This window comes from Dermacentor albipictus, chromosome 2 (genome assembly GCF_038994185.2).
Source record: "Dermacentor albipictus isolate Rhodes 1998 colony chromosome 2, USDA_Dalb.pri_finalv2, whole genome shotgun sequence".
Taxonomy (NCBI): domain Eukaryota; kingdom Metazoa; phylum Arthropoda; class Arachnida; order Ixodida; family Ixodidae; genus Dermacentor; species Dermacentor albipictus.
In genome coordinates, this window is record NC_091822.1 from 176,342,064 (window position 1) to 176,355,750 (window position 13,687).

The 13,687-nt window shown below is 49.7% G+C and overlaps 1 protein-coding gene across 1 annotated transcript; it reads right to left on the bottom strand.

The window, feature by feature from the left end:
• Positions 1-2,941, bottom strand: LOC139046692 (uncharacterized). Its single transcript, XM_070534488.1, has 4 exons — positions 2,645-2,941; positions 1,909-2,055; positions 1,567-1,641; positions 1-1,302 (listed from the first exon to the last, which is right to left on the bottom strand). The coding sequence occupies exons 1-4, from the start codon at positions 2,844-2,846 to the stop codon at positions 191-193; spliced, it is 1,536 nt and encodes a 511-aa protein (XP_070390589.1). The 5' UTR covers positions 2,847-2,941; the 3' UTR covers positions 1-190.
• Positions 2,942-13,687: the final 10,746 nt, after the last annotated feature.

The window sequence follows — 13,687 nt, forward strand, 5'->3', positions numbered from 1 at the left end:
TAACTGAAAAAGCAGTATCATTTATTCAGAGATGGAAAATACAAATTTCCTCAGAAGGTAGCACAGTAGACAGCGTCGTCGTAAGTACACGTGATATAGTATGAGAGTACACTGTTGTTACACAGTCTGGTCTCTTCTGGTCATAAGCATGGTAAAGGAGGCTCATTTGAAGTAGAGATGTGCGAGCTGGCTACTTGTTCTCATTATTGATTGAAATGATTGGCTGTAGAAAATTGCACAAAAAGGCGCAAGTCCTAAAAATGCTGTCAATAATGTCGAGCATGTTGATTGGCAGTGGTTTGTCTAAAAAATGAAATTCTTTGATACGTCTTATGACTCGCTCAACATGGATCCTAGCGCCAGCTATTTTTCGGGTGGCAATCACGTCACTAGCTGACAATTGGTTCCCCATTTTAAATGGTGGCATGTGGATTTGAATAGATGGTGGAAAAACGCCCTCCAACCTAAAGCCTTTGTCGACCATCACACCGTCCCCCGCATCTAATAAACCCAGTAGGCCCGATTTTTCGACAACTTCGCTATCACTAACATGCCCACCCCACAAATCTGGCACAAATGAAACGTAGCCATCTGGTGTTACCCCAACAAGTGCTTTGAACGTGTTATAATGCTTGTACGAGGAGAAAGTATGCCTCTGTGCCTGTAGTTTTGAAGGTCTTTGGATTCTCACCTCTGTGCAATCAAGGATGACTCTAGTGTTTGAGAAGTCGCTGAATGCCATTGGCATGTGCCTTTTGATCTCTGCTAATGTGGGAAACCTTGTCAATGCTGAGAGCTCTTTATCAAGAAAAATTACCCATGTACAAAAGATGCGACTAAGGCATGACTGAGAAATTCCAAAGATTCTAGCCACTTCCTTGGCACAAACACCAGTCCTGAGCCTATACAGCACCATGAAAAGTTCTTCGCGCTTGGAGAGCTGTCTTTCCTTTGCTTGTGTTTTTCCTCCATCCCAATAAACCATGCGTTCTGCATTTTTTTCAATGTGCTTAAAGAGTGCTTCAAACTGTTCCTTACTTTGCAGTCCTGTATAAAACTTAAAAGACGATTTGTGAATAGTATCCACAGAAAACGTGCAGCGTTTTAGCTTTCTGCATTGCAGTTCTAGGTCCCTGACTTTCCGTTGTAATGCCACATTTTCAGTTAATAGGTGGTCAGTGTTCTCCTCTCTGCTTAAGGGCGTTGGCTCTAGGACCTCCTGTGGCTCAGTGAGCATTGGGGATGTTGCAAGCAGCAAGAGTGCATCAGCTGCTCCTTCCTCGTCGAATGAAGAGTCTGCACCTGCATTTGCATCAACAAATGCAATAAAGTGACGCTATTGCTTTAGACACAATTCATTGAACACTGACATTTACTCTGAGCATTCGCACTTTGTGCGGAGTGCACTACTCTAATGACCTGGTCACCTGAAAGCAAATTATGGATAATTCATATGTCGCAAACGTGCAAGACTCGCAATGAGCAACATAAGGTGAGCCTCAGAAAACATTTCCAGCTGCATAATGTGACAGTGTGCTTGCCATTAGTTCAAAAGCCACTGCTCACCCTGAACACAGGACGTGTCTGGTTCCCCATCACTGTGGCCTTTACAAGTTCCTCCTTGACCTGAAACCTCTGTACCTGTGACGTAAAGTGAGTAATAAAATAGTATGAGTACACACAAAAACGCATGACTCGGATAGGGCATGAAGTGTAGTTCTTAGGGCAAATATCACGTTTCACCACTGCATATATTCCTTTATAGTGTGCCATAGTGCTTGGCGTACATACACAGGTAATGGGGAGGCCAACAGAATGTCAGTTTGCATACGTGTTTTACCCACATAAAGTATATGTACACCTACAAAAATGCCAGAAAATGGCCAGTATGCCCAGAACCGGTGATACCTGCTGTTGGTGGAGCGCCTTTTTTCCTCTTGGAACGCGCCGCGGTACGAAGATGGCGGTCGACCGCGTCCTTCTTTCTGAACTGGTCTGTATACACGAACAGCGTCGGTATGAAGTCCGGATGTCTGGGTGACAGTGAAGGTGCCCCTGGAATGTGTCCGTTACACAATAAGACGCGCCACTCGACTCCAGAAAGCGCAGCACGGGAAAATGAGCCATAGTACAAACCGTACAACATCGCTATTCGCTAAACGAACATAAGCTTTCTTCAAGAAATATTACTATACTCGGTGTCGACAAGAATGATGAAACGACAAATAGCAGCGATTGCTAACTAGCACCATCAGCTACTTAAACAGTGCACGCCGTTTCCAAATCTGCCCGGCAGTGCAGGCGCGCTTGGCTCCAACGGATAACTACGCCGACATCACGAGCACTCGCTGAACGCTTATGAAGTAGTAAAAGTGTGCACGGTGTAAAGTTGCTAAAGACTGCGTTCTAGCGGCGGCCGCACAGAGGTGACAGCAAAAAAACAAAGTAAAGCACAACGCGGCGGCCGCACAGAGATGACGACAAAAAAGAATAAAAAAAAATAAAGCACCGCGTTTCACTCGGCCGGCTCGCGCGAGCAAGAGATCGTTTGTTTCGCTAGCTCAAACACATTTGCGTCTTTCTCGAGATTATTCGTATGAGTCAGTAACGACAAAAACAGAGAACTACGTATGTGGATGCATACCTGTCACAAAGTGCTTCCCGCAGAGTCGAGATGCTGCTGACGGCTGCCATGGACGCCCTTGCGCATCTTGCCGCTTCACAGCCCTAATCCAGGCTTCACGGCGCTGTCGATCTCGTTTTACCGACGGAAATCGGAAAAACTGCACTGTCCTGCTGGGACTGTCACGTGAACTGCAGCCGTACGCGACACACGACATTGGCATCGCGCCAAATTTCGATGTCAATATGTTAGGAAGGCCTGCCGTGCGCGCGGCAGCGAGAATAGCGCAGCTGAGAATGCCCCGGCCGTCCGCCGTCTGCTCTAGCGCCTGCCAAATCGCTTCGCTCCTCAGCCGCTAGGGCACTGCGCATGCGCAGTTCGGCGTCGCAAAAGGCGGATTGACGTCTTGCCTAAGAAACTGAAATGAAGGGACTGAATGTAAAGCGTTATCGGTAAAGCAAAACAGTTTTCCTCCGCAGTAAAAATAAAGCAGCTAGCTCAAAGCGTATGATTATTGCGACGAAAACGCTTCACGCTTTCCTCGTCTGTTGCGTGCAAGCCGTTGTCTGCTTTTAGCGTGTCCGCTATTCCGGCAAACCGGGGCGGTTTGCGCGGATTACCGGATGGTCAGGGGTGTAAACGTGAGCGGCCGGAGCGGTGCAGCCGCCTGGTGTCGTAGAGCTCAATCAGACAAACACAGAGCTAAAATTGCAGTAACCTACTTTATTCTGCTTCGCTATATGCAAATTTTCGGCAGCGGCGTAATTGTGTTCACAATTATGCCGCTGTCGAAAACTTACACCCCAGCTAAGAAGAATATAGTAATTGGCTCTGTGTTTAGGTGGTTGAGCTTTGCACCACCGGCTGGCGACCAATCTGGCCGTTCACGTTTACGCCCCCGACCATCCGGTAATCCGCCCAAACCACCTCGGTTTGCCGGAATAGCGGACACGCTAAAGGTCTCTAATAGCTCGGATGCGTGTCCCCGGGAAATGGAATGAGTCATCGTATGTTGGCGCCAAAGCGCTTGTTTTCTTGCTTGAGACAACATACGCGACCTACCAGTTGTGATGCGCGCATGTTCTAGGGCACGTTATCGATATCTTGTGAAAAGCAAGCGACTCAGCCCGGTTCGGCTGGCTGAGAAACGGCCGTATATCACCGATAGCGTTGCGCGCACCAGACATATCCACTATAGCGCGACCATAGAATAAAGAAAGCGCGACGAAGCGCCGGCGCTACATGGCGCTACCATCCCTTGTTCACTTCGCTGGTTACTCGCACCGCGGGAGGAAACTTCAGGATGCCGCCTTGCGTACATTTCTTTTATGCGAAGCATATTACTAGAGCTTAACCCAGCTCCTCAGGCGCGGCGGTGTCGCCTTCAATACCACGTGACACCGTGACGTCACGACAGAGGAGAAACGGGGCTCCAACTCGCGCCATCGCTCGCGGCGTCGCGGCGGTATATAAGCAGCTGCGCTTGCCTCTGCTAGACACTCACGAGGTGAGATGCCTCCTGGAGACAGAGCTGCTCGTTGGAATGAGAAGCGAAGGTTGCGGCGTGCTACAAAGACTGTTTCTCGGTGGCTTTGCTACGGCGCAGCGACTACGCGCCCCGCATCGAACGCGGTGAGCGTCGAGCAACGCAGCGTTCGGCGCGACAACGAAATGTGCGCCTGAGCAAGCGCCGCACGCCTGAGCCGACGCCGACGACACCGGCTTTTCTGCGACACGAGCTCCTTAACGCTGTCGCGTTAAAATAAAGGCTAGTATGCTTCGCATCCTGGGCTTAACCTTAGCTAAGCCACAGCCATTTTTAGAAATTAGAAAGACGCCGTTGTCATAACTTTTGATTGCGCGAAAAGGCATTAATCTTGATTACAATACAAATGCAGCAATGAAAAGCGGACAACATTGCCGAAAGTTTGCTATGCTCAACCAATATTATTTCATATAAACGCGTTCTTTTAAAAAATGATGGCCCCAAACACAAATGCTACCACCACCCGAGAGCGATGCAAATACTATGACCACGCGTTATGAACAAAAGATTTTCTCGGCGGGGAAAATGTGGCGATACCCATTCCTCTCGGCTTCCATTGCATATGGCTGCTCATTAGCATAATTCGCGCGGCTCGTCGCACCACAAATTATGGCGGAAAATCTCAGCAATGGCGGTCCAGCGCAACGTCACGCATCGTCAAAATGACGTTTACGAAACAGCCTTTCCTGCATGGAGGAAGGAAACTGAGGAGAGGCCCTACCCACTTCACGCGCTAAGAGAGAGGAAGGAAATCAACTTTATTCAGGTCCTGCAGGCCACGAGAGCTTTGGGCTCTCATGGAGTAGGCGTCTCCCACGACGGAACCGGGAGGTTGAGTTTCCTGGCGGCGTCGTGGACCTGCTGGACGGCCTAGAGTTGGGGAGCGAGTTCTTCGCTCCGGATTGCTTTTTCGAACTTGCGCTTGTCCGGTTCGGAGTTTATGTGAGCTTGCAAGCACGGCCACAGTAAATGATAAACGTTAAGGGATGTATTGCAATTGGTGCAATAAGACTTGTCGTAGAGCTCAGGCATGTAATGGTGTAATCTGTTTTGCGTGGGGTATGTGTCTGTTTGTAGCATTCCGAGTGTAACCGCTTGAGCTCGAGTGAGCGTGCGGTGTGGCGTGCTATACTGTCTGCGTTGTAGGTAGTAGTGTTTAGTGATTTCATTGTATATAGTGGGCGTGTCCTTATTCTGCGAGTGGTTGGGTGAAGCCGCGCGGTCTGTAAGCGCGCGCGCAGCCTCGTGTGCCGCCTCGTTATGGTTGTGGACGTCGCCGATCTTTGGACCTAAGTGTGCCGGGAACCAGTATATACATGAAGTGGTTCTTAATCTCCTTCTTTGAAACAATTCTGATAGCCTGTGCGCAGACCGTACCCTTTTGGAAAGCTCTGATAGCGGCTATGGAGTCGCTGTAGATATGGGAAAGATTGTCGTCGGTGAGCGCAACAGCGATCGCAACCTGTTCGACCTGTTCAGGCTTCCTTGCAATTACCGTGGCTGCATACCTTGTGGATCCGCGGCCGTCGACAACCACCACTGCGAAAGTTTTGTTTCCCGTGTATGCCGCCGCGTCTACAATAGCTGAGCGTTCACGGTTCGCCAAGGCTTGGTTAAGAAGGAATTGTCCTCTCGCTTGTCGTCTGCCCCTGTTGTTTTCGGGGTGTACGTTTCTGGGTATAGGGTGGACCGTGATCTTGGCGCGGATGTCCCGTGGGAGGTCCGCAAAGTCTTTTTCTATGTCTCCTTGAGCAAAGCATAGCTTCTCTATAGGATCGTGCGCCCCGGAGGCGTCGTCGAAAGCCTAGCAAGCTGAGCGCGCTGCTGGGCTTCGGCAATTTCTTCCAGGGTGTTGTGCATGCCCAGGTGCTCCAGCTTCTCGTTGCTGGTGCTGGTTGTAATGCCGAGGGCTTGCTTGGTGACCTTTCTGATTTGGGCATTCAGTCTGTCTCTTTCGGATCGTGTCCAATTGAGCATTGCTGCAACGTATGCGAAGTGACAGGTGACGAACGCGCGTATGAGTTTGATGAGATTATGTTCCCTGAGGCCCCTGTGTCTATAGGCAATTATTCTGATGAGCCCAATAGCGTTGTTAGTTTTGGTGATGAGCTTCTGAACCGTAGAGGCATTGACGTCTTTAGTCTCTACGATCATACCCAGGACTCTGATTTTATCGACGCACGGTATGGCGTGTCCCGAAGTGGTTCGTACGGTAATTTCTTGATTATAATCGAAGTCTGACGAGTATGGCCTGCGGCCCTTCTGCGTGGGTCTGCGTACGAGCAGCTCCGACTTGGTAGGCGAGCATCTGAGTCCTGTGGGAATTAGAAATTCTTCTATGGCGTTCACTGCTTCTTGCAAGATGTCCTGCACCATGCCCGGGGTTCCTTTGGATACCCACATGGTGATGTCATCTGCGTATATGGTGTGCTCGAGCCTGTGGATCTGTCCTAGTTTCTCAGCAAGTCCCGCCATGGCAAGGTTAAAAAGCATAGGGGAGATGACCGACCCTTGGGGGGTGCCCCTGCTCCCCAGCGAGAGTGTCTCCGTGGAGAGGTCGGCCAATCGGAGCGTAGCCAACCTGTTATCCAAGAATGACTTGACATACGAGTGAAATCTAGCTCGGAGGTTGAGTTCGGAAATGGTGTCCACAATGTATTGGTGAGAGAGGTTATCGAACGCTTTCTCTAGATCCAACCCAAGAATGGCCTTGGCGTTTCTAATGGGGTCATCAATGATTTGGTGCTTGATTAAAATCATGGTGTCTTGAGTTGATAGACCGGGTCTAAATCCGATGAGGGTATGGGGTAACAGTCCCTTGTTTTCGAGCAATTTGGAGATTCTGTTCTGAATGGCATGTTCCGCCGCCATACCCACGCACCACGTGAGTGATATGGGTCTGAGGTTCTCGATGCCCGAGGGCTTGTTGGGCTTTGGAATGAACCGTGGTGGCGTTCTTCCATTCTGGTGGGACCTTGCCGGAAGCCCAGACCTGATTGATTTGATCCGCTACGAACCGGACGGAGTCTTCGTCCAAGTTACGAAGGGCCTTGTTACTAATACCTGGGGCCGATGTGCCATTCAGGTTTTGAAAGACGGTCCAGATTTCTTCCAGGGTGAAGGGTTCATCGAGGTCGGGGTTGTCCGCTCCCGTGTACGGGGAACCGGGTGCCTCGGCCTCGTTTTCGTGGCTGCTCGAGAGTGGCATGTATCTTTTGGCAAGTCTTGCCATAAAGTCCTGCTCGTTGGAGTTTTTGTGTTCACGTTTCGCTACCTTGTCAGCCGCCTTGGTCTGGGAGCTCCTGGTTCGACCTTTGTTAAGAAGGTGTTTGAGTACGTTCCAAGTTTTTCCATATGTCAAGCTGCCATCGGCCCTTGCACATAGTTCGTCCCATTGTTGGTTGGAGAGTACCACACAGTGGTGCTCAATGTCCTTGTTCAGTAATGCAATATTTTTCCTAAGTCTTCTATTGAGACTCTGGGTACGCCATCTCAGCAGTATGGATCTTTTTGCTTCCAGCATGTGTGCGAGCTTAGCGTCCATCCCGATTGTCTGGACATCTGTTTCTTTGGTCGCGTTGCGGGCGTCCTCCTTTAGTTTTTGCGTCCACTGCTCTAGTGTAGCGGGCTTGTCGGTACGTTCCTTTCTTATCTGTCTAAACGCATCCCAATCCGTGTATCTCCACTTTCGTAGTGGTTTCAAGGCGATTGCTATTGACGTTTCCACAATGTAATGGTCGCTGCCGAGGTCGTCGCCGGTATTATGCCAGGTGGACCCCTCGGTGTTGAGAACGAACGTGAGGTCTGGGGTGGTGTCCCTCGAGACCGAGTTGCCCATCCTGGTAGGGTAGAGTGCGGACGTGATCAGATTGAGGCCCATCTCTTCCGCATCGGTGGCAAGATTTCTGCATTTGGCGCTGGTGACGCCGTAGCCCCATTCTACGTTCGGAGCATTGAAATCTCCGGCAATAATCAGTGGGTTGTCCCAGGCTTTGTCCCTGGCCTTCTTCAACAGTATTCTGAAACTTTGCGTTCTGTGGTTCGGGCTGCTGTACATGTTCAGTGCTAGTATCCTCTTAGCTTTTTTGCCTCTGGGAAAGACTTCGATAAACAAGTGCTCGCATTTGCTATCCAAATTACTACTGTCAATTTCGGCCTACGCGAGCCTGTTACTGACAAACGCCGCTACGCCGCTGCAGGCTTTTGTTGGTGGAACGGCAATTGTTTCATATCCCGGAAGAGTGGGTGTGTCGGTGTTGGTCTCTTGAATGAGTATGATGTCCGGCTTGTCTGTAGTGTGTCTGATGTGTTGTTGCAAGACCGATTTCTTGTTGCGGAACCCGCGACAATTCCATTGCCAGATCATAAGCTTGCCTTGATTGTTCGTTTGCGCTTGATGCCTTTCGGCTGGTTCTCGCTTATTTGCCTTCTCCATTTTTGCTTTCTACTATATGGTTACGGACTTTACCGCCATTTTGGGTGTTACGATATCGCTTGTTGCAGTGTTCCTTCTGACCATGGGGGAGGCGGGAGAGTTGACCGGTGCCTAAAACCCCTCAATCTTCCAAAGTAGCGCCAACCACTTTGCTCCTCCTCCGCTCAGCGCGGCCTCGACGGGGGCGCCGCCAGTGCTGAGCCTGCCGTAGCAGACGACGGCTAACACGTTACGGGAGGAAATCCGCAGAAAAGTTCGTTCGAGCCCTGCAAAGCACTTTTTTCAATCGAGATCTCTCTTCGTCAGTCGGTAACTGGCCTTTAGAATTTCCTGTTGGAATTGCGGAAGAAATAGAGAAAAGGACCATTATTCAAGGCGTATTTAAGGCGTAAAGCGCGCGACGTTGAGAGTTCGTGTTGCTCAAACACGACGCAAGCACGCGGTGTACTCAAACACGCGCGTAAATACCAAAGTTTCAGGTGTTGACAGCGTGAAAGTATGTGTACGTGGTTTCGTAGGTTCATTTGCGTACCTGCAGGATACTTTTGTTCGGCCGGCGGTGAGATTCCGGCTGTGTGCGGTCAGCAATGCCTGGCAACAGGGCCGTTTTTTTCATTGCGGGGTGCTTTGGTAATCGTGACGATATATTTTTTTTACAAGTACTGCTCCAGGAGGGCACATGTAATGGCTAACGGAGGCCTCTGAAGAGCACGTGACATTACAATGAAGCAGGCGGCGCAGGGAGTGTTCGCCTACAAAATTGGCTGTCCGCGATCTTATACCCCCTTGGCATGCACAGGCTTCGGCGAGCCCCATCCAGCCCTGGTTCTAGCTTTGGTGTTCCCGTTGCCGCTTTGGTGCCCTGGAGGCGCCGTCAATAATACGAAAGAATGACAAGTTGTTACAACTAGTAAATAAAATTTATTGAAGAAATGCAATCGCGCCGAGGCGCCAACTTCTAAAGCAGCGCTAGCGCACCCGCGCGAGAATTATGAAACGCCAACGAGGAATTTACCGGCCCACGTACGACTCTACGATCAAAGTGCACGTTAAACATACCCAGGCTAGCTAGATAAAGTTATCCGGAGCCATCCACTACGACCTACATCCTAGCTTTAGTCGCTTCGGAACGTTAAAAGCGTTAATCACCACAAACCAAATCAATACATTCGGGCGTACATTCGAAGCTAAAAGACTGCATCGTAAGTCATAGTGAGCCTTGCAAAAGCGTCGCGAATGTGCTAACATCTGGTGGAGCTCAAAACACACGCTGAATAAAGTCGTTTTTATGTCACAGGCCAGCTGCAGATGCGTGCATTTCACCGCAAGACGAAAATAGATGAAACAAAGAGAGCACGTTCGAAAAAAAAAATTCAGCCGATGCGATAAAAACCACGCAGAGCATGAACACACACTTTTTCGAAGCGGAAGGCGTGAACTAGGCTCAAAATAAGAGGTTGTGAGTAGCCGTGGCTCTTACTTCACGAAGCCGTGCGTTCTTTGCCACTTCCTCGAAGTCAGCCCACTGTTACGAATGGGGAGCTGCAATGCAGGATTGCCACCCAATTATGACTGGGGAACAAGACGCGCATCCCCCACTCTCCGTTGCTTCAGCTAGGATGCGTTCGATGAAGCGGGCTTTGTGCTGAAAACCGCCGCCATCCTCTAGCCCCATCGCCGTTGTGACGGAATGAGTTCGGCGGACGAACTATTGTGCCCGAACTCCCCAGCGCAAACCTGATCTGCTACGCGTGCGCGAGCTGCCGCGGGAAAGCAGTTTTTGTTGCTTCCCACGCGCCGACCGGGACGCGAGACAACGAGCTACCCAGAATGGCTCCGAGCTACCCGGAACGGCTCCCCTCGGACGTCGGCTCCGGACATGGAACTGTGTGTGCCTTTGTGTGCGTAGGCCGTCCTGCGGGAGGCGGCTAGTTTTGCGATGAAACACGAATATTCGCCGCCTTGTATCGCCGGAGGACCGAGTGTTTAAAAACTGCTGTTGTGCGGGTGCTCGACACACTTCTCTTGAGCAGCCATGTTGGACTGACACTCTTTCTCAAACAGTCATGTTAGACTGATATAAATAAACCCATATTCCTCGTTCTCGATGAGAAGCAGTCCTTCCCTTCATCAACGTCCTCAGCGTGGATAAGTTGGACGACGGCATGGGCCAGCTACCTTCTAATTCATGCCGGACTCCAATCTTGACAACGGATCACGACCGACGGGATTGAGCCCGTCGCTCGTGACATCTGACAACTGGCTGGCAGCGGTGAGATAGACTTTGCGACGTGGTGCTGTGACTAGGGTGAGTGCTTGGTTCTTGCTTTGACTCTCTAGGCTTCATTCTGTGGTTGTTCTGTTTAGAACAGTAGGAAAGCTAGATTGTTGAGTGTTAGCTAGGTTGTGTTTTCCTAGCTAGATTTAGAGAGCAGGATCAAGGCAGTAAAGCAGCAATCATGGAGCTAAGGACACTGCTGAGAGATGAATTGTTGATTGTTCGTGAGGAACTTGACCTAGATGTGCGCAAGGAAATGTCGGAATTGGAGCTAATTTCCGAAAAGGCCAGTGAGGAAGAAATTGAAATGGGGTTTGAACTTCTGAAAAAAAGAGAGAAACGGGACAGAGAAAGAGAAGAACGGGACAGAGAAGAACGGGAAAGAGAAGAACGGGAAAGAGAAGAACGGGACAGAGAGAGAGAGGAACGCGATAAAGATCGCGAGTTAGGAAAAATGCAACTTTAACTTGAAAGCAAACGTTTGCAGTTGTCTCAAGGAAGTGAAGGCGCTCTGGGACGATCAAGTGAGGCAGAATCGTACCGCATGGACAGGCTACTAAAGCCATTTGAGGTCGGGACCGACATAGGCTTGTTCCTAAGCAATTTTGAAAGGACTTGCGAAAAGACGAACTTCGGCCCGAGTACATGGCCACAGCGGTTGCTGTCTATGTTGCCGTGTGAGGCGGCGGAAGTAATCGCCAGATTGAGTGCACAGGATGCATATGATTATGCAAAAGTTAAGGCTAGTCTCCTGAAGAAATACCGCCTTTCACCCGAAGCTGTTCGGCAAAGGTTTAGGAGCACAGGCAAGAAAGATAGCGAGGGATATCCGGAGTTTGCATATAGCTTAAAGGCCAACCTAGTCGAGTGGCTTAAAAGCGCGGAAGCGTACGACAGCAGAGACATGATCATTGAATGCATGTGTCTAGAGCAGTTTTACAAAACCATCCCCCGAACTGTGAAACTATGGGTGCAAGACAGAGGGAATTTAAACACTGTGGAAAGGGCGGCCGTATTAGCCGACGAGTACGCAACCCGTAGAAAGTTGAACGCCGAGGACGGAAACTTGGACGGTCGAAATGGACCGCGGAAACCATTTCCGTTCAAAAGGGGTGCGCAGACTAGACAATCGGAGCCTGTAGACATGGCGGAAAAGCCCGCAGAAAAGAGCGAGGAGAAACTTAACGGAGAAACCCCACAAAAAGAACAGAAAAGAAAATTCGAATCTTTTAGACCAATTCACTGTTACAAATGCCACAAACTGGGACATATAGCTGTAAACTGCGAGAAGCCTAGCGTAGTTTTCTCCTACGTGGAGGAAAAAGATGAGAATATGGAAGTTTTAAGTCCATATTTTCACGACCTGCAAGTTAATGGAAAACCATGCCGAGTGCTAAGAGACAGTGGCGCCACGATGGACATTGTCCATCCATCTTACGTGACGGTAGATGACTTCACCGGAGAAGTAGCATGAATAAAACAGGTTGTAGAAGAACACAGCGTGTGTCTGCCCATGGCCAAAGTCAAAATCAATGGACCATTCGGGGAGCTAGAGACTGAGGCTGCAGTTTCTAAATTTTTGTCATTGCAGTATCCTCACATATTTTCGAATAGTTCGAATCAGTTACTGCGTGACAAAGGGCTCAAACTGGGAGAGTGCATAGTACCAGCATTGACCCGAGGCCAAACTCGTAAGATCGCGGCGCTCTCGGCTAAAAATGCACAAGCTCCTCCAGCGGAAGCAGAAAAGGGGATAACTTCAATACCCGAATCCGAGCTAGGCCCGAGGGACAAAAGAACAGTTGGGTAGAGCCTGCCAGCTGACCAGCTCAATGAGAGCGTAGCACTAGAGTGTCAAAGTTCTAGCCTGCAGGAAGAGCAAGCTGACGCACTCACAAGCGTGACAGGGTGGTTATTATCACCGGCCTCAAAGAACTTTGATCAGCTCTTACGTGTGGATAGAGAGTCACTGGCAGCTGAGCAGAAGAACGATGAGAGCTTAGCTAAATTACATGACACAGCTAAAGAAGGCATTGCTAGGCGCAACGTGATGATACATGAGAGAGGAGCATTGTTGTATCGGAACTACAGAGATCGAAAGGGTAGGATTTTAGATCAGTTAGTCGTGCCTACTAAGTACAGGGAGGACCTTTTGAGTCTCTGTCATGGAAATGGGTGGTCCGGCCACCTAGGCATAAACAAATCAAAGGAAAGATTCCTTATGGAATACTCCTCGCCTGGCTGTTTCAAAGACGTAGAAAACTTTGTAAGATCATGCGACGCCTGCCAGCGTTCTGGTAAACCAGGAGAGACATGGAAAGCTCCACTGAAGGTAGTGCCCTTAATAACAGAGCCTTTCAGACGATTTGTAAAAGACACGGTAGGGCCTCTTCCAAAAACAAAATCGGGCTATAGGTACTTGTTTAGCATGCTGTGTCCGGCTACCAAGTTTCCAGAAGCAATCCCTTTGAAAGAGCTCAGTTCCACCGAAGTAGTAGACGCGCTTTTGACAGTGTTTGCACGAGTTGGGTTTCCAGCCGAAATTCAGGCAGATAAAGGGTCAGTATTCACGAGCGCACTGACTTCCACATTCTTGCAGAAGTGCGGGGTAAAGTTAATACACAGTTCTGTCTATCACCCTCAGTCAAACAGTGTCGAGAGGTGGCATTCGGTGCTTAAGCGAGTTTTGCGTGCGCTCTGTTACGAGCACAAGGAGGACTGGGAGAACTGTCTGCCGGCAACTTTGTTCGCTTTGCGAACGGTTCCACATGAAGCGACAGGGTTCTCGCCAGCAGAACTAGTGTA

Excerpts from the sequence above, each read along its gene's own strand:
- LOC139046692 (XM_070534488.1), bottom strand. The coding sequence starts at position 2,846 with ATGCCAATGTCGTGTGTCGCGTACGGCTGCAGTTCACGTGACAGTCCC. Across the intron at positions 1,642-1,908 it reads AGGCGCTCCACCAACAGCAG|GTACAGAGGTTTCAGGTCAA; the intron begins GTATCACCGGTT and ends TTTACGTCACAG. Across the intron at positions 1,303-1,566 it reads AGACACGTCCTGTGTTCAGG|GTGCAGACTCTTCATTCGAC; the intron begins GTGAGCAGTGGC and ends ATGCAAATGCAG.